General features: G+C 34.5%; 1 protein-coding gene across 1 annotated transcript in view; it reads left to right on the top strand.

The window, feature by feature from the left end:
- Dok6 (docking protein 6) overlaps positions 1-25,873 on the top strand; it is a 411,556-nt gene that overhangs the window by 222,303 nt on the left and 163,380 nt on the right. The window contains exon 4 of the mRNA XM_028768962.1: positions 22,271-22,390. Coding sequence (XP_028624795.1) covers positions 22,271-22,390 — 120 coding nt within the window. The remainder of the gene's footprint in view (positions 1-22,270; positions 22,391-25,873) is intronic.

Here is a 25,873-nt window from a genome sequence, read left to right as displayed (position 1 = left end):
AGGATAGGATAGGATAGGATAGGATAGGATAGGATAGGATAGGATAGAATAGAATAGAATAGAATAGAATAGAATAGAATAGAATAGAATAGAATAGAATAGAATAGAATAGAATAGAATAGAATAGAATAGGAGTACAATAGAATAGAATAGTAAAATAGAACCATACTTCCCAAAGTCTCAAGTTCAATTCCGCTACTCCTGTAATATGACCCCATTAATTGATGATGTGGCTCAATTGCTTCTTTTCCCACAGACATCAGGAGATAAAAAATAACTTTATTTATAGGAATAATTTTTGTTAATTTCCCTGTCTGAATCTTCCATGTCTAATCACTACATGAACAAATGTCAGATTAACCTACAGCATGGCTCCAACAAACAAATAAGAAGAGCTTATGGTGTCTGTATGCTGCTTAATAGAGCCTAAAAGTTTTGGCTGGCCTTTATGTCTCTGCATGCCAGGCAAGGCCTGGCTATTTCACTTCATCCTTTTCTTCCCATTGCCAATGGCCTGAAAAATTGTAGTTTATAAATATGATAAAATATTACCTCAATCTGGAATCTTCACATGTTTTCTTGTTAGTTTCTGTTATATCTCTTAAATTGTGTTCTCCACATGCTACCACATAGAATATTCTTATTCCCTAAGCTCTCGTAAGTGTTTTGGTTTCACATTATGTGATTTTTATCTCATTCCTATTTGATGGGAGGCAAAATTGTATAAGATGAACATTTAAGAGTGAGACAGATGTATACTGCTACATTGAGCCCTCAGTCTTTGCACTAGGCTATTAGGAACCTATCTGTCGAAATCTATAGTGTGGTCTCAAGCAACAGAACCTTAGGTTTTCTCTGCAAGGCTGGAAGCAAACAAAATAGTTTCTATTTGCAGCATAAGTTTATTATATGTGACTTTGATAAAGGTGAATAAAGGCAAACTCTAGAGCCAAGAGGTGAAGGTACGAAAGAGAAGTGATACTTCATTCACAGATGGTATTCTTTCTGTGGAGAATCATGATTCTTTGAAGAAAATGAATGAGTATTTTTATTTGTTGTAAAGACTAAGACGTTAAAAGCTTTTTCTTTAATTATGTGAATTTTCAGATAAATAAACCCATTCCGGGATCATATCTCTTGCTGAGTGTCTTTCACTAAGTGTTATACGTATTCTCTTACTAGTGGTTTATTTCAAACATTGCCAACCTCCTCCAATAATGTGTCAGAACAGTTATTTGCTACAAAAATATTTTTATTTCTTTATAAAAGCGTATTTGACCTCAAAGTTGAAATAGGAAGTGATATTGATGCTATCACACACACACACACACACACACACACACACACACACACACACACACGCATGGTGGGGAAGGGAAAGGGAATACAGGAACAAATCCTACCTAATTATTAACTATACTAATTACAAGAGATATATTGAGAACATTTAGATGCATCTCTTTTTATATTTAAATGACAGTCTATTTCACTTACTCACACACCTTAGCTTATTGGTGATATGGGATAGACCCTATAAAAAGATTCTGAAGCCATCCCTATGTGTTTTAATTCTTTAAGGCTGGAGCAGAACCCAGAGTTCCATTTTATAGGAAATAATGGTTATACCATTGCAATAATTCTTAATTGCTTTTAAAGTATTTTTTTCCTGAACACAATCATTTGATGGTAGGCTAGATTTATTCTTTCCATCATGACATGAGGTGAGGACATCTACAATGCAGTGAGCCCCAGAGTGAGTTTTAGTTGTCAGCTATCTTTTTGACAGCAACATCTAATATTATTTAGCATCAAATCCCAAACTGTAAATTTCATCTAATTTGCACAGCAACTACATTACTGAACATAAGCTACAGAATAGTAGCTGACTTATGAAACTATAAGCTTGCTTCTTTCCAGTTATAATAATTTAGACTACTGAGAATAAATTCAGTATTTTACTTCTTTAGTGGAAGTTATTAACTACAATAGTTTCCTTTATTTATGTCAGTGGTATCAATGTTCCTGATGCACTTTAATACAGTTCTTCATGTTGTGGTGATCACAAACCACAAAATTATTTTATTGTCACTTCATAATTCTAATTTTGCTGCTAAGAATTGTAATGTAAATATCTGCTATTCAGGATATCTGACTCCTGTAAGTCCATATTTCCATATATACAAAAAATAAAGTAGATGGCATGCAACATCATCATAAATAGGAGATTGGTATAGATCGAGTTTACTAAAATCTCATTCAGGATTGTGTTTTCCTTTCTGTCTGCGTGTCTCTTAATGTTAGCATTATGCATGTGTGTGTGTATGTTTAGTGCTATAAACTTCATGACACCTATAGGTTTTTCTATGCAACAGCACAGCTTAGATCACGAAAACTCATGTACAACATACACATTAGTCACTGTAACCATCCTTGGCCCTTTGTCCTGGAGTATGCCTTTCATCTAAAAAATTAGTATCAGAAAATTTTACACACGTATAATCATTTTGTAGGCAAATTTTAAAAATTGTTTTAAATAATCTACACAGTTCTTTTGAGATATGTCCATACAAATTTAGCGGTTTGTTCCTACTGTTATGAACTCCAATATGGGGCTATTTCACTATATATGATTATTGCTCTCTGAGAACATCCACATCATTCTTATTTTTGAGCAGCTACAATGTAGGCAACTTTAGATTTCCATTTTCATGTAGACATGAGTTTGATTGTTACAAGCTCTTAAATGCACCTCTTTATCTCTCAAACATTTCCTCCAGTGGTCTTATTATGTCAGTGTAGAATAACACAACATTCAGCAAATTAATTGTGTACAATGTCTGTGTTCAGTTTCATTTTGTTTTAGTAGACACACACACACACACACACACACATGTCACTGTGTAAGCCCTTGTAGTCAAACCCATACCACTTAATTGCTCATAATAGGTGCTAGTAACTGTTATTTTGTTTTCCATTTCTGCAATTATTTTTTTCTAATCAAGAATATTATTCAGTGAAAGTTACAATACCTTATGTGGTTCAAACAGCATAATTTTGCATAGTCATTCATATTGTTTCATTAGCATAGTTCAGTATTTTATATGTTTTAGTATTTAACCATGTAAATGTATCAGGATGTGTTATCACCTAATCTTGCTATTCATGCTTGATTTTCCTGATATAAAGTAAAGAAGTACTGTTCTGGGCCAAATGGCTAAGTTATATGTTTTAAGATTGTCTATATGCGTTTTGTTGATTGTAAACAAACCTAGACATCTTTTATCTCTTAATGTATAAAAAATGTCTGCTAAATCTCATGTTCCTGTTTTAGGTTAATTCTGTTTAATTTACCCCATATGCTATCTTAAACATTTATGATTATCATCTTGAGATTTTTGAATTCTGTTCTTTTTTGTGTAGGTGTATGTCTTAGTAGTTAATTAGCTTTACAGATACACTTACAATTTATAGCTAAATACATCAAACACAATCAATCAATTTATTGCTGTTGATCTTTACTATTCCTTTAGAAAATTCACAAAGACAGTGAGTCTTGATATTTGTTTATTTCCTTGCATCATGATTTCAATTAACAAATTTCTTCTATGGTTTTGGTTATTATTTCTAGGAATTTCTAATATAAATATTTGTTTTTCATATATTTGTATATATATAAATAAATAAAACACAGAAATAAATATAGTATTATAGTTTAACCCTGCTGTCCTTTTAAAATTTATTTTCTGTTTATATGTCTCCGTGTATTGTCTTTATGTGTGTCTATTCATGGGTAAATGTTATGGGTACATGCATATGCATGTATGTGGTAAGCTAAAGTTGGTTCATGAAATCTTCCTCTATCACCCTTCTAACTTATTGAGGCAGAGAACTCTAAATCAAATGAAAAGCTCCTCCAAAGAACCCCCATATCTTCCTGCCAGGTCTGTGATTACAAGTGTGCCATCTAGTCTATTCACCTTGTGTTTTTCATAGATTTTGACTATTTGAACTCTGGCCCTGATTATTTTTAATGAAAATCTATTCATTGATATTTCTTTATTCTCTTTCCCTGACTTATTCATTTTATAGTAATGTATAGCTAATGTTTCATAATTTATTAATTTTGAAAGAATGTACCCTATAAGAGCACATAGTCCGGGGATTAAAGGCTTGACAGGCTCACTTGCTTTAATTCCAAAGCCTTTTCTCCATGTGTCTACTTGTGGGGGCTGCTGATTCTCACAATCCTTCCCGATTTAGCTGAATTATTTTTTAGCACCTGCGTCTTCTTTTTGCTCTTAGCCTCTAAAGTAAATTTTCCTCCACCTCAGAGTTTTCATGGAGCTGCCCTCTGACATATCATAACCTTACAAGACTCTTCCTGATGATTTCTTGGGAGTTCAAGGGCTGTCTCTGTCCACTAAATCTCAGACATGTTATCTCTTTTTTTGTCTAAGTATGGGACCTTTTTTGCCAGAAGTAAAATGAGTGACCATACTATAGTCTTTCATTTCCCCACTATGTCTGTCTATCTGTCTGTCTGTCTGTCTGTCTGTCTGTCTATCATCAATCATCATCATCATCTATTTTTTTTACTCTTCATAACTACTAAGTGGACTTCACATTGTTTATTGTTTCCTAATTATACTTAGAAGATTATGGATGATTTTTTGTCTGTTCTGATGAGAGGCATGATGACTGAACATATGTAGAGAAATATAACTTTTAAAAATCTTCAGGTGTCTGGTATACTCCGTACCCCCAAAGAGCTGTGAGTGTCTAAGCTCTATTTTCCACATCATTGTGGTAAGTGACTATATAAATACATGAAAATCTAAAGCAAGCCATAAATATTACCATGGTAAAGAAAATACCTATGATTTTAAAGGAGTCCATGCTTTAAAGAAAAGAGTGAGTGTGTAATGTACCATACTTTTGTATTACAGTCTTCATTCACATTCTGTATGAGCATACCATATTGCCTGTGTTTCCCAGGAACCGTTAGAAAAAATGCAGAAAGGGAAAGAATGAAATTCATCAGAGTATTTTCAGATTGTGGAAGTGTGTGTTCCTGCATATTTAAAGACTTTCACAAATGGACATCTCCAAGATTAGCTTTCAGTCATCTTGTATGAAACAGACAGAAAAAATGCTAAAGCTGCAACTTAGATGACTGCCAAGCACAGTTCTTCCCTTATTTCTTGCTCACCGTGAAGATCACTATGCTGTGTCTAATAGGACCCTCCTTCTGGAAGCCACAATTTGAACACTGTAGTGACTTACAGGCTATTAAATACATGCTTTGTGTTAGAATAAAGCTTGAAACTTACTTTCTTTTTTAATGTAATATCCCTTCTAAAAATTTAATCCTGATTTTTCCATACTCAGAAAACAAAACCAGGGTTTCATTTTTAACAACACAAAGATTTTAGTTTCAGACAACTATTTTATTTGGATATTTTTATTATTCTACTCATAAGAATGACTTTTTAACAGAAAATGTAAAACAATTATAAGTAGCTTATTAGCATGCTAGAAATTTGATTTGCAATTAGAGGATATGAAGTTATTAAAAGGTGTGTATTTAAAGTCCACTATAAGCCCCTATCCAGATTGCTCAGCTTTCCTGACTAAATGCCAATACTTATATTCTTTATACATAAATGGAGTTTGAAAAAAAAAAGATCTTAACAGCCATTCTGTTCCCAGAAGCAGTAAAATTGATGCAGTTGGGAATAGTAGCATTGTGCCTATACAGAGGTTAAGTGCCTGGAAATTTTCACATGTGTATAGTGCTTTGAAAATCAAAAATTAAGAGAAAAGACATGGTGCTGCTATAAGTCTCTGGCATTTGTAATTCGATCCCAGGTTGGTGGCTATTTGGGAAAGATTAGAAAGTGTGACATTGTTGAAGGAGGTATGTTATGGGAACAGATTTGGAACATTCAAAAGCCTCATTCCATCCTTGATGTTCTCCCAACCTCCTGCTAGTGGTTAAAGATGTGAGTACTTAGTTGCTGCTCCAGCACCAAATCTGCTTGTCTCTTTCTGCAATCTCCCCACCATGATGTTAATGGACTCATATCCCTCTAGAACTATATGCCTCAAATCATGCCTTGGCCATGGTATTTTATCACATCAATAGAAAAGTTACCAATATACACCTTAAATGTGATACACACCATATAGTGGTATGGTATTTTGGACTAATTAAGAAGAAAGCAAACTAATCAACAATATTTATTTTTTCTTCTTCTTGGCTATAGATTCAATGTGGTCAGTAGTCTCCTGCTGTTGAATCTTATTAACCATAGCAGACTATCCTCAAACTAAGGGCAAAAACAAAAAAGACCTTCTTTTATTAAATTGCTTTTGTTAAGTATTTTGTCATAACAGGGAGAAAAGTAACTTATACATAGAGACATGAGACCTTACATATGAGTCCTGGGACCTAGGAAAGAAGCAACAATACAGTAAATGATAAGACACTTATTGTTATGCATTTCATAAGGACTTAATAAACATGGAGAGACTTCTCCCACCTTTTTCTGTAAATTAGTTAAAATTAAACATTATTAAGTTTTGATGCACAGTGGGGTGACCCTTCAACAGACATGATACGAGCTATGAAAAAACAATAACTTCTTTAGACTTGTTTTTAAATTTGTACCTGTAGTTAAAAACTGGTATGAAAAACTGGTAATTCTAAGAGGATAAATATCATACTGAAAGTTACCATAATAACAACAACAAAATTAATAGAAATAAACCAAAAAATAAAAAAAACATCAAAAATCAAGTAAACATTTAACTCATGGTTATTGCATGTATGTTGTAAGAGTCAAGAATAAAATAAACCAATGAACAATAGTGAAAAGTCCAGAACAGACTCATGATTCTTTAATAAATTTTCTCAGAGTACATTATAAAAAACCATTGATTTTCTCTTCAATATTAATCTATAATTTTTGTGACTAGAATCCTCATAAATTTGTTATCTTGAAGTCTAATATGGTAGGTGAGAAACGTAAAACATTTTTACCATGTAGTTCTTACATGTAAAGTAATTTTTTGTCATTGAAAGGTCTCTGAGTCGCTGCTATTTTTGGTGCTCTTAAAGGTCACTTGATTCTTCCTCTTCAGTTACTGTAAGGTTTTATGACTTCTATAGAATTTCCTTGATAATTACTTCTGTTCCTTTTTCAGTCTGATGATTCTGAAATTTATCCTACTATCTGCATGTCAAAGAGTCTAATAATTTATCACCTACTTTTAACATCTTGGTCTAATCTGTAAAATATTGATTTTCTCACATATGTCTTCCAACTGTTTCATGATTCTTTTGCTAATGCCTGTTGTTGCATTTTCAAAACTAAGTGATGATGCTACTTAATGGGTGCTTCTTATCCAGATACTATTCATTAAAATGTTGAAATATTTTTATCATAGTGTTGAAAACTTAGCTATGGTATTAATATACAATATTTTCTAACAATATGTTCAAAAATAAAACAAAACAAAAGTCAGTACTGTACTATGTGTGAAAAACTGTACATAGCTTATTGTTTTATGTAAGGGGTTGTCTCCATGGAAATTAGAAGTAGTCATTACTCTGGTATACATTACACTACAAAGCATGCACAACATCCACATCTATCCTAGCCTCTCATTTCAGGCTCTTATTCTGATTCACCTACCATTTTCAAACTAACATCTTCTTGCATTATGAGAAATTTTTATATCCCATGTATAATTCACTATCTTTTTTCAAATTGTCTGTATCTTCTTAAGATTATAAAATGATCAGGTTTTATATGTTTTCTTCTTTTTCCAACAGTTGATGATAGATTCACATATTGTAGGCAAGCATTCTACTCTGAGCTATATAACTAATATTTCTGTACTTTTTAATGAAACTTGTTTATATTTTCTTCTATAGATATATATTGCCATTCTTCCCCTTTACAATCAAATCCCTCCCATTCTCTTGGCCACTCACCTACTCCAGTCTCTTTTCTAAACCATCTTCTCAGAGGACAAGCTAGGTATCTTACTAAAGAAATATTTTAAGTTGTTTTATTATTCAGTCAGCATTTAAGACAAAATAAAAAAGGAAACTAATTTGTTTGCTTGAAATAGAAATTGATTTGTTAACATGAAACACAAAGGAGCACGGCCTTTGATGACAAACAGTGCCCCGTGAATCCTTCAGCTGACTTTGATTGTTAGCTCTTCTTAGGACTATAATGACTTGGATAAACACTGATCTCCTAGGATTTTCCTTACTCATACTGAGAAAACTGAAAGTTTCTCTTACTGCTGAGCATCATCTTTTGAGGAATGCTGCTTTCAAGCCAATCTATAAAACAGGAAGTTGTTATTTGCCTAAAACAGACCTAGAAGTAACAAAGAACTTACTTGATGAAAACCAATAAATTTCAGACTTTCAATAATACTTGATTTAAAAAAACAAGCATTTCTTATGAATTTGAAATGTTGGCACATGGACTTTAAAGAAATAGATGATAATATATTTTTATTGCTCTACAGGTAGTGGGACCTGGAATAATGTAGCAGATAAGTGAGTGGTACTAAAGAATCACATGAGTAGTGGGTATAGTCACAAGGACAAGACCAGGCCTTGCATATGGCAGACAAGTCCATGCACATGGCAGACAAGCCCTAAGATATAGTGGCCAACCCCAATGTGGTAAAATAGTGTTTTTCTATGGAGACATACAAACAAATAACAATGTTCCATTTTAATGAATGATCTGAAGTAACCTCACCTCTATCCATTGTAGCTGGGAGGGATATGAAAGGACATTTCATGAAAAATTTGGTGTTTTCAAATAAAATAAGTTTTCTTGGAGTTTTCTCACAAACAATCATAATTCTCCTCCCATGGTTAACACACAGTGAGGGAAGCTTTTCTGGTACCAAAGAGGGGAGATTAACACCTGAATAAATATTAACAAAAGTACTTATATTTAAAATAAATATAAGAATTTAGTAAGCATCATGTCAGAATGGCATAGTATAGCAAAACCAGAATATAAGCAAATAAACCAGAAAAACTTTAAGATATCTTAAAATAAAATTAAAATCATTAGAATATAAAGAATTAAAATGTTAAGCTACAACATTTCTTGTTAGATGATAAACCTGAAGAACTCATAATAAAGATAGCACAGAATATACAAAAACTTATTCTATTTTTTTTGTTTGTTTTGTTTTTTTCGAGACAGGGTTTCTCTGTGTGTAGCCCTGGCTATCCTGGAACTCACTCTGTAGGCCAGGCTAGCCTTGAACTTTCGAACTCAGAGATCCGCCTGCCTCTGCCTCCCAAGTGCTGGGATTAAAGGCGTGCGCCACCACCACCCAGCTGACAAAAACTTATTCTAAAATATAAGAAAACATTATGCAATATCATGATATGTAAGAATGAGAATGTTCCACATCCATCTAAAATATATGAGACAAGATTTGTCATATAAGGAATAGCAGTAAGTGGGACACATACAAAATAATTTAAAATGTTAATAGCAACATTATGGGTTTAAAAACTCATAATGGGTCTGGGCACTGGTGGCGCATGCTTTTAATCCCAGCACTTGGGAGGCAGAGGCAGGTGGATTTCTGAGTTCGAGGCCAGCCACATCTACAGAGTGAGTTCCAGGACAGCCAGGGCTATACAGAGAAACCCTGTCTCGGAAAAAAAAAAAAAAGAAAGAAAAAGAAAAGAAAAAGAAAACTCATAATGAAGAACTAGTATTTTTCAGACTTAGGTAATGTCAACAAGGAGACATCTACCACCATGAAGACATGTTATTATTGCAAATGACTTATTAAATATAAACAAGAAACTTGAAAATAATCAAAGAAAAAATATCAGTATAGATTTTAGAAATAATTGGTGAATAGATGACCTAGAAATTTCTTTTTATAAATATTTTTAATGTTTTTCTAACTTTATTAAGCTTGAACTCTTTGGGGAAACTGACTCATATAAAACTTACCCACTACCTTAATAGTCATCTCTTATTGCTAAGTTGCATTCCATCTAGTGGTGGGGCCTAAGGAGATTTTCCAAAAGGCAATGGCGTGTCAACTGTTGAAGTCATTATGCAGGTTTTGTTCAGCTGAGGATGTATACGAGACTTCATAGGTATGGATTCCCTGTTTTATATAGAAGACAAAGTCTCACAACAGACATCATGGTTCTCTGACTTTTCCATTCCTCCCACAATGTTGGCAGTAGTGTTCCTTGACCATTATGTGTAAGGATTTTGTTGTAGAGATATCACTTGGGGTTGGACATACCACAATCTGATGTTCTCTGTAATTTTCCCAGTTGGAATTTTCTATAATAGTCTTCATCTGCTGCTAAAACATAACCTTCTTGGATGGAGTGCAAGCTGCACTTATCTGTGAGCATAAGTATGCATAACATTTAGAGTACTGAGGATTATTCTGCAATAAAAAAGTAGCAGTAGTAGTTTCAAATCTAGGGTCCATAACCATACAAATCACAAGTAGTTAGCTAGGTTTATACAAAGCACCTCCTAATGAGTTGATTATAAGTCTAGTTATAAAGATACTGTTTACCCCCAAGATAAAAAAGCCATTGTCACACTATTTGAGGCATTTAAGCAGGCTGTTCTTTGATGAAGTCCATAAGCTTTACAGCTAGGTAGGACTTCTAATTGTATTTCTGCTTACGCAGCTTGCATAGCACCCTTAAATACCATAAGAGATAGTGTTAAAGAAAGAGAGTTCTATATCGGTTCTATCTCAGTTCCTCCAAGTCCAAAGTCTGAATGTGGTACCTTCACCAGTACAGTCCAACCTTCAAGTTCTTGGAGGAAATCAAGGGCATTAGCCTACATTATTTAGGGGAATAAAATAAAAAACCCATCATTTATGTCGAAAAATAAACAAGTTAATATTTGTTAATCACTGGTTCATGGCATAACACTAAAATGTTGTCACAAAATAACTAAACACATTGGAAAATTTAAAGTAACATCAATGTAGAGTACTAAGAACAATATTTAAGTCTTTCAGGACAGTAGATTTTTAGGAGTGGAGGATGTGACATGAAGGCATGATCCAGTCCATTCTGGTCAGTCAACAGGGTCTAGCAAGAGAGAAAGTGGGGATGGAGGGGCAAGAGATGCAAAGAATGGAGACAAGACAGAGAGTCTGATCAAGTCCATTTATTGAAAGGAAATCTTGGGTATATATAAGCACAAGCAGGGGAACACAGCTGAAGATATGTTACCAGTGAGCCTTGCAGCTGGGGGCACTAAACAACAAAACAAGACATGGGAGAAAAACAAGATGTTTATTAGAGTGTGCTCAGCTGTTGTAGGCTGTTGAAAACAAGTCTCTGGTCAGGGTATAGGGCCTGATATGGCTGCAAAGATGATAGCCGCTTTCTACTAGGAGTCGACTCCCAACAGAGACAGTGTTTCCCTAGTCTGTATGAAGCCTTGAGCTCTAGAATCAGCACTACGAATCAAATTAATTAATTAAATATAAAGCAAATTTAGTATGTGTATAAATGTAATATTGATAGGTAAAATATGATATAAAGATGGGAAATTTTTTGAAGTATACACATCATGTTTAGTTTATGCATGTGAGATGCAATATAAAGAAAATGAAATTTACATCACCAAGTAATGAGTGTGGTTTTTGCTTTAGCAGTACAAAATACCAGGAAGCATATTATATTTTCCAAATCAGAAATTTAAAAGTCAGGACCCCCAAATCCTCTGTAACAAGTACCATATGATTTTACTGTAAATCGAAATATATGAATTATAATGCTAAGGCATAAAAAAAACAGAAATCAGGAAAAGTACAAAATGAAATATGGAGAACAACATCCTAACAAAATATCAAGGCTCCATTTCGTCTTCTCTCACCTTGGCTATCATATTGAGCTACAGACTGCCCTTGTAACTGGTTCTGGAATGGGAAATCCTTAAAAAGACTTGGAGCTAGCATAAAGAGTAAGGAATAAGCACCTTTTTATAGAAAAAATAAAATTATCCTTGGGTTCCTACCTTATAAGGTTTCCAGGTAGGAGCTTCATCTTATGGAAAAGAATATAAATCCAGTCAGAAAGTGGTTGATTACCCCCATGATGTTTATGCCATTATTGTACCATATACCATGTATCATGTGCAATGAGCATGTCTTGCCGGAACAATCATTACTGTAGTTCACAGAGTTAACATTATGGTCATTTTTCTAGTCCACAGAGTTAACACCAGGGTAAGATGGTGATTAAATTTTTCTTCTGACACCTCCCAACATCAATGAACTTGTCTAGAAAACTTCTCAAAAGACATCTGTTACTGTTAAAATTTAAAAAAAAAAAAAAAAAAAAAACGGCAGCACCCAATCTGGCTTGTTGTTATAGTGTGCCAAGTTCCAGACTAGGCAAGGCCTCAGGCCATGACCAGCGATATGTTTTCACTGCTGCTTTGGCTCAGGCCAGCTTGAAGCACCAGCCCTGGCACCTATGAGACACCATTGTGGGAGATGTCTCTGTCAATCTACCAGCTGTCTCCACAAAGCTTGGCAGAACCCCAAACAATGCCCGCCATCCACACGGTACCAGGTAGAAATGAGACTCTAATGCTTAATTATTATCCAAAGGCTTTATATATTTAATAATGCTTAATTAACAATTTGCCCACACAATTAGAGTTGTTTTCCAATATTTAAATCGTTACCTGGACGTTATGGACCCACCCAGGTTTCTCCATATCTCCCCCTCCTTCTCCAGCTCCTCCTCTTCCTTCTCTTCCTCTCCTTACTCCTCCCACATTAGCTCCTCCCAAATTACTGAGTTTATTATTAAATGTAGCGGGGAAATATACTGCTATAGACATCCTCAGATACTGTCTCCTAAGTGATTATAGATCCTGTCCAGGTGATGAATCATTTTCTCACTATTGCATTCACATAACTACAACAAAAAAGAATCTCAAAACAAATTCTGATTTGAACATCTTATGTGGGAAAAGTTGATCAAGCATATGAAAAAAATAGTAACTCAACAAATTTAATGAGAGATTTTGACCTAATTTTTTTCTAATTCTGGGACTAGTTCTAGAATTCCACTATGCCTAAAATATAAATTAGTAAAAACTCTTAATACAATATTAATCACATATAGTGAGACATGATCTCAGTCCTCAGACACTACATCCATGTTTTTTACTGAAAATCCCTGAGCCTCTAAACAAACTGAGCCTATTTCATCTGGATATCTGGACTCTTCCCTGAGTTAAAACATTGGAATATCTGTTTATAGGAAAAGCATAACATTTTAAAAATTATAATGTTACAATATTTAAAATAACAGCTACTAGAACCATAACTGTTGCTATAATTGTCATAGAAGCTTAAGTTAATCTAGATCAACATTAAAAAGGCACTGTAGCCAAGGACTGCTTCATTGGCTAGTTACTCTCACTAGAAACAAGGGTCCCTCTGATTTCTTAGTGATACTTCCTAGGTCCTCCCATAGCATCTTTTTGTACTTCTCTTTCTTTCAGAAACAGAAAGAAATATTTTTCAAACATCTTCTTCTATCTCAGAATACAGAACAATACAGAATGGTGAGACTCAATGTGTTTTATTGTTGTATAAATAAACTTTAATTTTCCAACTAAAAATGTTAATGAGCAATTTCCTTTTTTAAATAGTTCATCTCTTCTACTATCTCTAACTGAAGCACAAAGATTTTATAAAACTGAGGCTGCTGCAACAGTGATAATTACCAATATCCTATTGGAGGCAATGGGTAGAGAAAATGTTTCCTTGAGAGCAACATCACTTTTGCCTAGGTCACTTAAGGATGATATTTTCTCCACTACAAATATTTGAAAACATGTTAAAAAACAAATATATACAGCTTGAACACTTTCTTTGCCCCTAAACTTAATTGACTGAATTATATGTGCATTCAATGAATCTGTAATGGAATTTTAGTTATCAACGAGTACCAAGATTAGAGTTTCATGTGTCCTTTGACAATTCCCTTTTAATTTCTTCGATGGAAGGATGATGTACTTTTTCTCATTGACCTGTTCAAAAGTAAAAAGCTACATCAGGTGTTTTTTATGGAAGTTGATTTTTAAAAATCACGACTACATGCATTCACTAGTTATCTTCCAAATGCCTTGCTGTGTAAGCATATGAAATATGGAATCTCTGAGAGAAAGTGACAGGAGTAACATGAAAATCAACACACATGTTTTTATTTCAGAAAAAGAGGAGCACATGGCATTATTGCATGGATTTTGGCATAATATTTTTATGATTTAGGTTATGAATTAATCTCTGAGGAATAGTACATTGCCCAGAGTGATCAACTGTATGTTTGGCTAAGCAGCCAGAAATAAAGTTAAGGATATCACAAACACAAGGACACTGGCTATTAAATGCAGTAAGAATGGAGATTCTGGACACTGAAAATGCAAATAGATCATTGTCTTAGTGATAAAATACATTCTGAAATGCCCTAGAAACTATGAAAAAATGGCTTTCCATCTTGGTGTGCCTGTGATAATTTGTAAGAATATTGTATAACAAAACATTAGATCAATGCTAGATATTCAATATTACTAGGAGGACAATCAGATATATTGGTGTTTCACAATAATCAAGAAATTACAAAATGGTTCCATCTATTGACCCAGATGATTTTAAAAGATCCACTTTGTATTTCTACAAAACAAATACTTCTAATTACTATGTATCATTTAAAGACATCATTAAACCTGTTAAAAAGAATCAGAAAGAAACAATATGTCACTTGCTGATATAGTACCAACTTCTTTTGAGATAATGCATCCTTGTAATGTTTAATCACCATACTCCCATCTCTAAACACATAACCAGAATCACACATATCCATCCATACATATACACACATGCATTCATGCACACAGAGAAACATATGGATCCTCAGATACACACACAGGTATGACCATACATATATAACTGCAAAATAATTTTCATACCATTTACATGTTTTAATTTCTGTTCTTTTTGATTTTTCAATAGCCCTAAACTTTGTGTCATTTGCTAACCTCCATTTCAAAGCACTCTGCAATGCATTCTTGTCAGGCAGCAGAATATCACATTTGATTGTTCTGTCAATTGCTGCTATTTGTCATTTGTTACACTGGAAGGCAAGTAGGTACAATTTTTGGTTGGCTGTCTGGAAGCCGAACCTAGTTCTTTTTTTTTTTTTCTTTTTTTTTTTTCTTTTTTTTTTTTCTAACCGAACCTAGTTCTTAAAATTCAGAAAATGAAAGAAATAACAGACTAGTGTTGCCAATACTGGTTTGAAAACTTTGCTATACCAAGCTTCTGTTAAGCCAAAAAAAAAAAAAATGTGATTATCATGATAAACAATTGTATAGACTTAAGTAGTTACGTATTGTGTTGGCTCTTTGTTGACCTTTCTCAGAAATTTCACTTGGCTTGTCTAAATAGAACATAAAAATTTGACTACTAGTTTATCACATGCCAAATAAAATACAATTTATGTATTATTCCCATGATGGAATAAATATCTCTAATAAAGCCAAAAGAAAATATAGATAATAAAATTAAGAAAGAATTTGACTGAGTGATAGTTAGCACCCTGCCATTTGGTAGAGAAAGAGATTTGATATTTTCTCTTTCCTATGCAAAGATCTTTCTTATTTAGATAAGCCAGCAGTATGTAGGCAAAAATTATAAGGCCCACATCAAACTCAACACTGACCTCAAAACAGTTCACAAAGATTTTTCTTCTTATATTATTTTCATATGATTCTAGAAGTTGTATTCAATATCCATGAAATAATTGATAATCCCTTCTACTTATCTGTGCCCCATATACTTACCATTGTCCATGTTTCTGTGCTATACTATGCTTTCAATACACAAAATCGAGTGAATTTCCTAGAAACCTATTTATTTAACTATTATGGTTGGGAAAGGCAGAAAGTATGTCAATGGAATTTGGGCTTCAATAAAATACAACACAGAAGTGCAAAGAGACAATATCACATCCTAATCGCATCTAAGAATCTAAATGAAGGGTTTATTTAGGCCATGTTTTAAGGAAAAAATAAGGGAGATAATTTTATGGAAAATATCAAAAACTGGAGAAAATAAAGGTGTCCCGTCTTTTTCATCCCATCTCTGAGCAGATTGGTTCTTTAAGTCTCACACTGAAGTAAAAAGCTATTTTGTATGTGCTAAAACATGATGGAGTCATTTGGTGTCTGCTGAAGCAGTATTCATGTTTTAAGTGTGATGAACTTTTTTGCAAGAATGGGACGTTCACCAAAATGTATACTGCTTTCTATATTTTACATAAAAATGAGGAAAGCTCTATATTTGCTTAACAATAGTCTACATAGAAACATTTTCTTCAGTTTACAGTAAAGCATATATTTAATACATCAGTAAATATAAAGACAACTTTGATCACCCAATCACAGAAACCTATGAAAAAGATAATACAACTAAAATTGTAGGATCCGAAGTAAACACCAAGAGTACTTTATTTGTTCTTTCCTGAGACTTGCCCTATAAGCTAAGTGCAATGAGGGCTGATTACAATGATTTAGGATTGCCACATGAAATTACTCTTAGCTGGATCATATGCTAAAATAGCATGTGACCAATACTATGCTTTTTAATTCTGCAATGGGACTTTTATAGAGATATTTATATAAATTTGATAGAATTCTTTTTTTAAAGTATATCACATTTAGAATCATTTAACTTTAATGTCATTATCTTAAGCTCAGATATAATGGTAGCATTAAAGCTTAAATGTAATCATTTACTCAAAAGTCCTTTATTAGGGCATTCCATGTAAAGACATTTTTCTTTACTAAAAGGGATGCAGGTTCATTGCCTTAAATCTCAGTATAGAGGAAGCAAGATAAACAGACACCCAGGTATGAATAAGCATATTGGTCTACCTTTTTTGTTTTGCCTATCACATCTCTGCACAAAGGGGTAAAATTTTCTTATATCTTTCAGCTCTCTTACTTTGTCTTGCTGTTCCCATACACTGTTCAATTTCCTTTTGAAAATCAGAAAATTTTTTAATCTATCATGTAATACTGTAATTTATAGTGTAGAGTCCAGAGCTTAAGTCCAATCACAACGTAATGGGTTTAAGGCATTTAATGGAAAAAAAACACACCTTTCATGCTGAGAAAAATAGGAAAAACTTTATGAAACAGTTAATGTCTCTTAATCCACAAAGGAGTTTATTTATTGGCACATTCAGTGTAGACTAAGAAGTTTGATATGTAAAACAAATGTCAAATGGTCTATAGCAATAACATTTGTAATAAAGTTCAGCTTCATAAAAAACAAAAAAAAAGAAATATGTATACACAGAGAGAAACAGAGAAAGGGAGAGATAGACAGACAGAGAGACAGAGAAACAAAGTATAACCTAGCTGCAAAGTAATTTTCTAAGTCACACGAGGTCATCGGTTCTTATAAAACATAGAAGTCACAGAAAAATACTGATTACATATAATAACAAATTAAACTAATATGCATAAAAATTATTTCAACACACAGACCTTACATAAGAACAACAACAAGATAGCTTCATTATTCATAATGCTGGCTAGAGGACAGGGTATTACTTTTGTTAGGGTTGCAACCACAAAAGATGCCCATGTTTTAGGAAACAACCTCCCATTCATGCTTATGTGAGAATATCTTTAAACTCAGTGATTTACATTTACTTGAAAGTAGGAAAGGCACTTGCTGGGAAGAGAAGGACTGTGGTTGGTTAGTACAACTCTCATCCCACATCACAACTCAAAGCCCATTTGAGTGGGTTTCCAGAGCCACAAGCAAGAAGCTTAATTCTGAGGAGAAGGAGGTCCTAATAAATTATATGATGCAACTGACTCCAGAAAACAAAAGAAAACAGCAACATTGAAGACAGGAAAGGAATTTAAGACTCAATGTGGTCATATAGGAAGACAGAACAATACTCTTTATCTCCATTTGAGGGGAGTTGGTATAACCTTTAGATTAAACAGGAACAGATAAAGCAGGGCCATGCATAAGTACTGGATTGGTCTGACTGTGGTTTGGTTTATTTGTTTGTTTGTTGTTTAAAGGGGGCTCATAAGAAACATTTGAAGGAACAAGCCATTTTTCATTCTGAAACAGTTACTGTTGCATAGTGGAGCAGACCCTGTTTATATTATGGATAGTTATTTGCTTTATGGAGCAGTTGTTCTCATTATGGGGCAGCTGTTCTCATTATTGGGCAGTTGTCTCCATTATTGGAACAGTTATTCCATTATGTGGTAGGTGTTCTTACTCTAGAAGAGCAGTTTCATAAGGAAGTGGTCTGCTTACAAGCTTCCTTGCTTCTGGAATTCAAGATAACTGCAGGTTTCAGGTAATGACATGAAAATCTTCAGCACATTCAAGAGGTCATGGAAAAAAATGTTGAAAATGTCCGTGCATTTTTTGAGACTTAGTTACTATTATCATGGTATCTTCAGCCTTGAAGAAAGATTGCCAGTTTCTGGTGAATATTCTTTAAATGACCAACATGCCCACATTCAGATATCAGCAGGAATCTAACAAGACACATACAAAATAAAATCTTAAACACTGAAGTATCTCAGCAGTACCAAAGGTAGAAAAATCGCCTCTCAGTATTAGAATATCAGGGCCATTGATTTTCATTATGTGGTAAAATAGAGGATCTTTCTGCTTTCTTTTCTAGTGAACGTTGTGGTTAACATAAATCCTAATAGAAGCAGCAAATCTGTCTTTACCTTGATAGTCTATTTTTGATGTTAGGACAATGTGACCAAACTTGGAGGGAAGCATCACATGACTTTTCTGGAGTTGCACACTGAAAGAAGTTAATATTTAAATTTCTGCAGTCAAGAAAACCTGTCATGAATGACTTTTTATGGAGAGTTTAAAATGTCAAGGCAAAGGTTGAAGTGTCATCCACAAAGAGCAAGAGATTTGATGGAAATCTATATTACATAGTTCCAGTACAGATTTATGCTACATTGAAAAGTCAGAAACTTCTCTGGGCATGTGCCAATGCAAAAGTTTTGGTCCAATTTTTTCTATTGTGATATTTGAGACTGCTTCCAAATATCAAGCTTTATGTATTTTACAAAAGTGTACAAGTAGCTTGGCTGCTTGACTCCTATACAATCACATCCTGAACCCTTATCTATAATGACATGTTAGAACTTTAGTAGCTCTAGAAATGAAAGCCCAAGGATTCTGAATATATGGGAGAAACTCTAGTATTCTACCAATGAATAAAGACTGTCTTGTGAAAACAAAGAAGTCATGAACTAATACAAACAAGAATAATGATCTAATCAATGGTTAAGTGCTATATAATAGTCACTTTTAACGTTACTCTGACAGAAAACCTAACTAACTTATTTTGGCTTATGATTCAGAAAATATCTATCAATCTATCAAAATTTTAAAGTCATAGTAGTAATCTTGGCCCTCAGTAGTGAGAATTCTGGGTAGTTTTTTGTTGTAAGATGCCACCTAAATACTAGAGGTCTCTGGCTGAGTGAAAGCAAGACCATTTAAATTCTCAAGCCCTGTCTCCAGACAATCTACCTCCTTTAACAGAATCACAAACTCTAAAGCAGTGGTTTTCCATCTTCCTGATATTTTGACCCCTTAATACAGTTTCTTGGTGTTGTGATGCCTAATAATAAAATTATTTTCTGCTACTTGATAACTATAGTTTGCTACTGTTAAGAATCATAATGTAAATATATGATATAGATAGTCTAAGGTGACCCTGTGAAAGGGTCACTGAACCCCAAAAGGTTGCACAACCTCCCTAAATGGTGACACTACCTAGGGACTAAGTATTCTAACATATGAGCCTATAGAACACATTTTACATAGAAATTATAACAAGATCATAACACCTCCCCACTCTTTTAAGTATAGGAATATCAATACATCCAAATCAGTGCCATTCTATGGTAGGTTTATGATCCATTACAATTCCCCACTGAGTTGGGGATTTGACCTTCAGGCAAATACTGCACATACTTCAGAGGCAGAAGCAGGCAAATAGTTACATGCTTCATATAGTTTTACTTTCAATTGTTCACGTGTACATACACTTCTATATATTTAAATTACTGCTTTATGTCAAAGACTCATTCTAAAATAGTCTAGAATGAGAAGCATTATGGTTAATACATAAAACTGCCTGGGATGTATTGTCAAATGTGAATTACAGGACAGAGATGGCTCACTTGGTGGTTAAGAGTATATGCTGCTTTTGCAGAGGATGTTAGTTCAGTTCTTAGCATACACATTCGGCAATCTACACCTGGCTATAACTCCAGCATCATGGAATTTGATGTCTTCTTCTGGCTCTTTCAGGGCATGTGCACACACACACACACACACACACACACACACACACTCACTACAAATAAAAATGAAAACAGAAGTTCTTTTGTTGTTGAGAATAACTTTCGCTATCCTGGGTTTTTTGTTATTCTAAATGAATTTGCAAATTGCTCTTTCTATCCCTATGAAGAATTGAGTTGGAATTTTGATGGGGATTGCATTGAATCTGAAGATTGCTTTCAGCAAAATGACCATTTTTACTATATTAATCCTGCCAATTCATGAACATGGGAGATCTTTTCATCTTCTGAGATCTTCTTCGATTTCTTTCTTCAGAGACTTGAAGTTCTTGTCATACAGATCTTTCACTTGCTTGGTTAGATTCACACCAAGGTACTTTAAATTATTAGTGACTATTGTGAAGGGTGTCAAATCCCTAATTTCTTTCTCACCCTGTTTGTCCTCTGAGAAGAGGAAGGCTACTGATTTGTTACAATTAATTTTTTATCCAGCCACATTCTTGAATTTGATTATCAGGTTTAGGAGTTCTATGGTGGATACTTTGGGATCACTTAAGTATACTACCATATCATCTGCAAATAGGGGAAATCTGTCTAGTGTTTCCTCAGAAAATTGGACTAAGAATTACCCGAGGACGCAGCTATACCACTCCTGGGCACATACTGAGAAGATGTTCCAACATATAAAAAGGACACATGTTCCACTATGTTCATAGCAGTCTTATTTATAATAGCCAGAAGCTGGAAAGAACCCAGATGTCCTTCAACTGAGGAATGGATACAGAAAATGTGGTACATTTACACAATGGAGTACTACTCAGCTATTAAAAACAATGAATTCGAGAGGTTCCTAGGTAAATGGATGGAACTAGAAAATATCATCCTGAGTGAGGTAACCCAATCACAAAAGAACACACATGGTATGCACTCACTGATAAGTGAATATTAACCCAAAAGCTTTCAATACTCATGATACAACTCACAGACCACATGAAGCTCTTGAAGTAGGAAAACCTAAGTATAGGCACTTTGGTCCTTCTTAGAAGGAATAACAAAATACTCATGGAGCAAATATGGAGACAAAGTGTGGCACAGAAACTGAAGGAGGGGCTGTCAAGAGACTGCTCCACCTGGCTATCCATCCCATGTGCAGTCACCAAAGGCAGATGCTGATGTGGATGCCAGGAAGTGCATGCTGACAGGACCCTGATACAGCGGTCTACTTAGAAGTCTGCCACAGCCTGAAATATACAGAGGCAGATCCTCACAGCTAACCATTTAACTGATCATGGAGTTCCCAATGGAGAAGTTAGAGAGAATACTGAAGGAGCTGAAATGGTTTGCAGCCCCATGGGGAGAGCAACAATACTAATCAACCAGAGTTCCCAGGGTCTAAACAAACAGCCTGGGAACAGAGGGACCTATGGCTCCAGCTGTATAGGTAGGGGAGGATGGCCTTGTTGGGCATAAGTGGGAGAGGAAGTCCTTGGTCCCATGAAGGTTGGATGCCCCAGTGTTGGGGAATTCCAGGGCAAGGAGATGAGTGGGTAGGTGGGTATGGACACATCCTCATAGAAGCAGGAGGAGGAGGAGGAGTGGGATAGGGAGTTTCTGGGTGGGAGGGAAATGGGGAAAGGGGACAACATCTGAAATGTAAATAAAATATCCAATAAAAAAAATGAAAACAAAATAATGAGAAACAACTGTGAGGATTTTTCCTCCATCAATATAGCTTTCTTTGCCTACTCCTTACTAGCTTATTGGAGCAAAGTTCAGGAAACATCCCCTATCCTAACCTGTGTGGTCATTTGCAGAGCTGGAAGCTGAGGAGTGGTGCAAGCACCTTTGCATGGAATGCCTGGGGACAAGGCTGAATGACATCAGCTTAGGGGAGCCTGACCTGCTGGCAGCTGGGGTGCAGCGGGAACAGAATGGTGAGTAACTACTCTTCTATTATGTTAGGTGGGCTGACACTGGAGAAGAAAATTCATCTTTAACAGAGTTTATTTACTTTAAGGGTGTGGTCCCTGGTCAAGAATGAAATCCTGTGAAAGCCACACATCCAAGAGTATATGAGCAGAACAAATAAAAAATAATAGACTGAAAACTAAATGAAGACACAAAGTTTGTTGTTTATGGAATGAAAGTGAACCTTGGAAGAGTTGGGAGGAGGGCAATGAATATAATCAAAAGGCAATATATAGAATTCTCTAAGAATTAATAAAAATTGGAAAAAGAAAGCAAACTTATGAACACATTATTAAGAAACTTTCAGTGGTGAGGTAGCAGCTATAGAAAGTTCAAAGGTTCAACCCAGGTTCCTGGTTTCTTATTAGTGATAAAGCCACATGTCTATAAACCTATGAAGATATTATATTTTGTACATATGGCTTTTGAATGAATAAATTCTTTTATCTTCTTTCATGTTTGATATAGATTACAATTTATATTAACACATTTGGTTTATCTGGATATTAAATCCATAGGGTATTTGGCTAGTGTGTCTATTGGTGGGAAGTTGGTTTTTGTGTTTACTTAATACAATCTTGTTTAAATTCATAGTTATGTTTGCTATCTCCTGATAACTAGAGTTTTGTAGTCTTGATCGGTAATGTCAATGAAGCCTGATTCATCTAGTAATATATTGTTCAATGTGTTTTAGGTCATATTTGTAACACTTTTAATGGGTTATCAACACATTATATCTAACCACAAAATTATTATTACAAGCAACAAATCTAGTATTATGAAAGTAGAAGCATTTCTGTGATACCCCATTAGTATTATTGGTTAAACTTGGTCCTGCTTTTTAACAAGAATTTGGGAAGTTAGGGGTAACATAAATTAGTAGCACAGGTAAAAGCATGTCATGAGAGCATTGGATGATTACAATCTTGTTGCTACAGAGAGCAATATTGTTAACAAGCATCATTATCTCACAGTGTATTAAAAGACTATTTTCTTTGTTGCTAAAATGAGAAACCAAATCATTTCTTGCTGACTGGTCAAAAACATATATACATATATCTAGATATTTATGTCAGATGCTGCCTCTTTTTTATAGATTTTTTTACAAAGTCATTAAAGTATTCCAGCAACTCTTTTGTATTTTTTTTTAATGTTCTCAGTCTACTCCCACACTCACTCAGATTTCCATTACTCTGATTGTTTTCTGGGAGCTGTGAACAGCCATAACTGTGTTAAGTAATATACACTACTCATTCAAGTTTAAGATGTTAAAACTATGGCTGATAAAGTGTCAAGAGCATAAGGAAATAGGGGAAAAATAAATTAAAGTTATGGATAGAAATACTATGATATTTATCTATCACAAACTATATGCTTTCACATCAAATAAATTACATAGTTTCCATCCAAATAGATAATGTAATCCTTCAGTGTACTACAATTCTGTTTCAATTAGAAGATTCTCTGAATATGTCTGGAATCTTAAGAGAAAGTTTTTAATATGGACTCCAGGATATTCAAGCACTGAATTACATACAAGAGCTTTATTATAAAGTACACATTTTCCTCTTTTATTTTCTTTAAAAGAGATTTTTATTATTTTTTCATTTTTATTGGATAATTTATTTATTTACATTTCAAATGTTATCCTCTTTCTCAGTTTCTTCCTGCTTCTATGACGGTGTTCACCCATCCACCCATCTACTCCTCCCTCCCCCTGCCCTGGCATTACCCTACACTGGGGCATCGAACCTTCACAGGACCAAGGGCCTTTCCTCCCATTGATGCCCGACAAGGCTATCCTCTGCTATATATGCGTCTGGAGCCATGACTCCTCCATGTGTACTCTTTGGTTGGTGGTTTAGTCCCTGGGAGCTCGGGAGGGTTGTTTGGTTCATATTGTTGTTCTTCCTTTGAGATTTCAAACGCTTGTAAATGGTAATGATTAGAGAGTTTCCATGCAATAAATAATAGAAGGATATAAATCTATGATCAAGAATATGGTGGGTTTCTAGCCAGCATGGATCCTCTCCTGTGGGTTTGATAGTGGTCTTGAAGGAAATATCTATTCTATAGACATATGCTGCACTATTTTATTTGAAAATTATAAGTATTTACTGTTTTAGTTAATTAAAATATTTAAAACTTACATACTTAAAAGTGTTTTCCTTTGGTTTATTCCTAATCTCTGTAACTTTTCTTAAGCAAAAAACAAAACAAAACAAAACAAAAAAAGTCTTTTAAAATAAGTGGAATCATTAACTTCTTATTTCCTCCATGAGTCATTCAATTTTTGTTGTTTTTGTTATTGTAAATGTATTCTCACACAAGAGAATTTGATCATGATTTTCCTTACCTTCAATTACTTCCAGATCTTCCTTACTTCTTTATCTACCCAACTTAATGTTTCTTCTCTTTAAAAATCAAACAAAAACTAGGACAGACACACACACGCACACACATACACACACACACACACACACACACACACAAACTTCATATAAATGGAAACCAAAATATACAAGCAAAAGACCAATATGAGAAAGCAATCAAATACAAAAGGCCTATAAACATATAATTGAAATTGTTAATGTTGGTCATCTCCTCTTGGGCATGGCACCTACTCTGAAATATTGTTAATATACCTGGTCAGATTGACTACATTGGAGAAAACTAAATTTTCCTTCACCAGTGGGTATCAGTTGCAGATATCTCCTTAACTAGGGGTGGGAGCTCATACCCACTTCCATTTCTCAATGCTGGGAACCCCATGTACTTTAAGCCTATGAAAGCATTTACATGCTCCCACAATGTTTACGTGTCCATCAGTCCTTTTATGCCTAAAAGAGACTGTTTCTATTTTTTTTTTATTTTTTAGTCATCTGTCACCTCTGGCTCTGACAATCTTTCCATCTTCTCTTTTACATAAATCTCTGAACCTTGAAAGAATAGCTTTGATGAAGAATTCCCATTTAGATATGAGGGCTTCGAAGTCTCTCAATCTGCACATTTTCAATTTTTGTGTTTCTGTGTTAGTTCCTTGTAAACATATCTTTTATTTGCCAGATGTCATTGCCATTTCAAAGGATTACTTCTAAATAAGCTAACCCTTTCTAGTCCTTTCTGAACTCTAGCTGGATAGTTCAACTCAGGTTTTCTGTCCAAATACCTCTTCAAGCTGACTGATTCAATCTGGCTTCTCTCAGCTGAACTTTGGCAATTTGTGCTAATCTTCTGGATCCTTATTCTCTAGCCCTAACTGCCTCTGCTGAACTACAAGAACTCATGAATGAACTAAATTCCACTGCACTGAATTCACTGTACTACCTCGCAACTGATGAACTGTCTCTTAGCTACTCTTAAATCTCTCTCTCTCTCTCTCTCTCTCTCTCTCTCTCTCTCTCTCTCTCTCTCTCTCTCTCTCCCTTCCTCCCTCCCTCCCTCCCTCC

This window comes from Grammomys surdaster, unplaced genomic scaffold (assembly GCF_004785775.1).
Source record: "Grammomys surdaster isolate TR1022 unplaced genomic scaffold, NIH_TR_1.0 189, whole genome shotgun sequence".
Taxonomy (NCBI): domain Eukaryota; kingdom Metazoa; phylum Chordata; class Mammalia; order Rodentia; family Muridae; genus Grammomys; species Grammomys surdaster.
The sequence above is the reverse complement of the archived record's forward strand: the minus strand, read 5'-3'. Positions and strand labels throughout refer to the sequence as shown.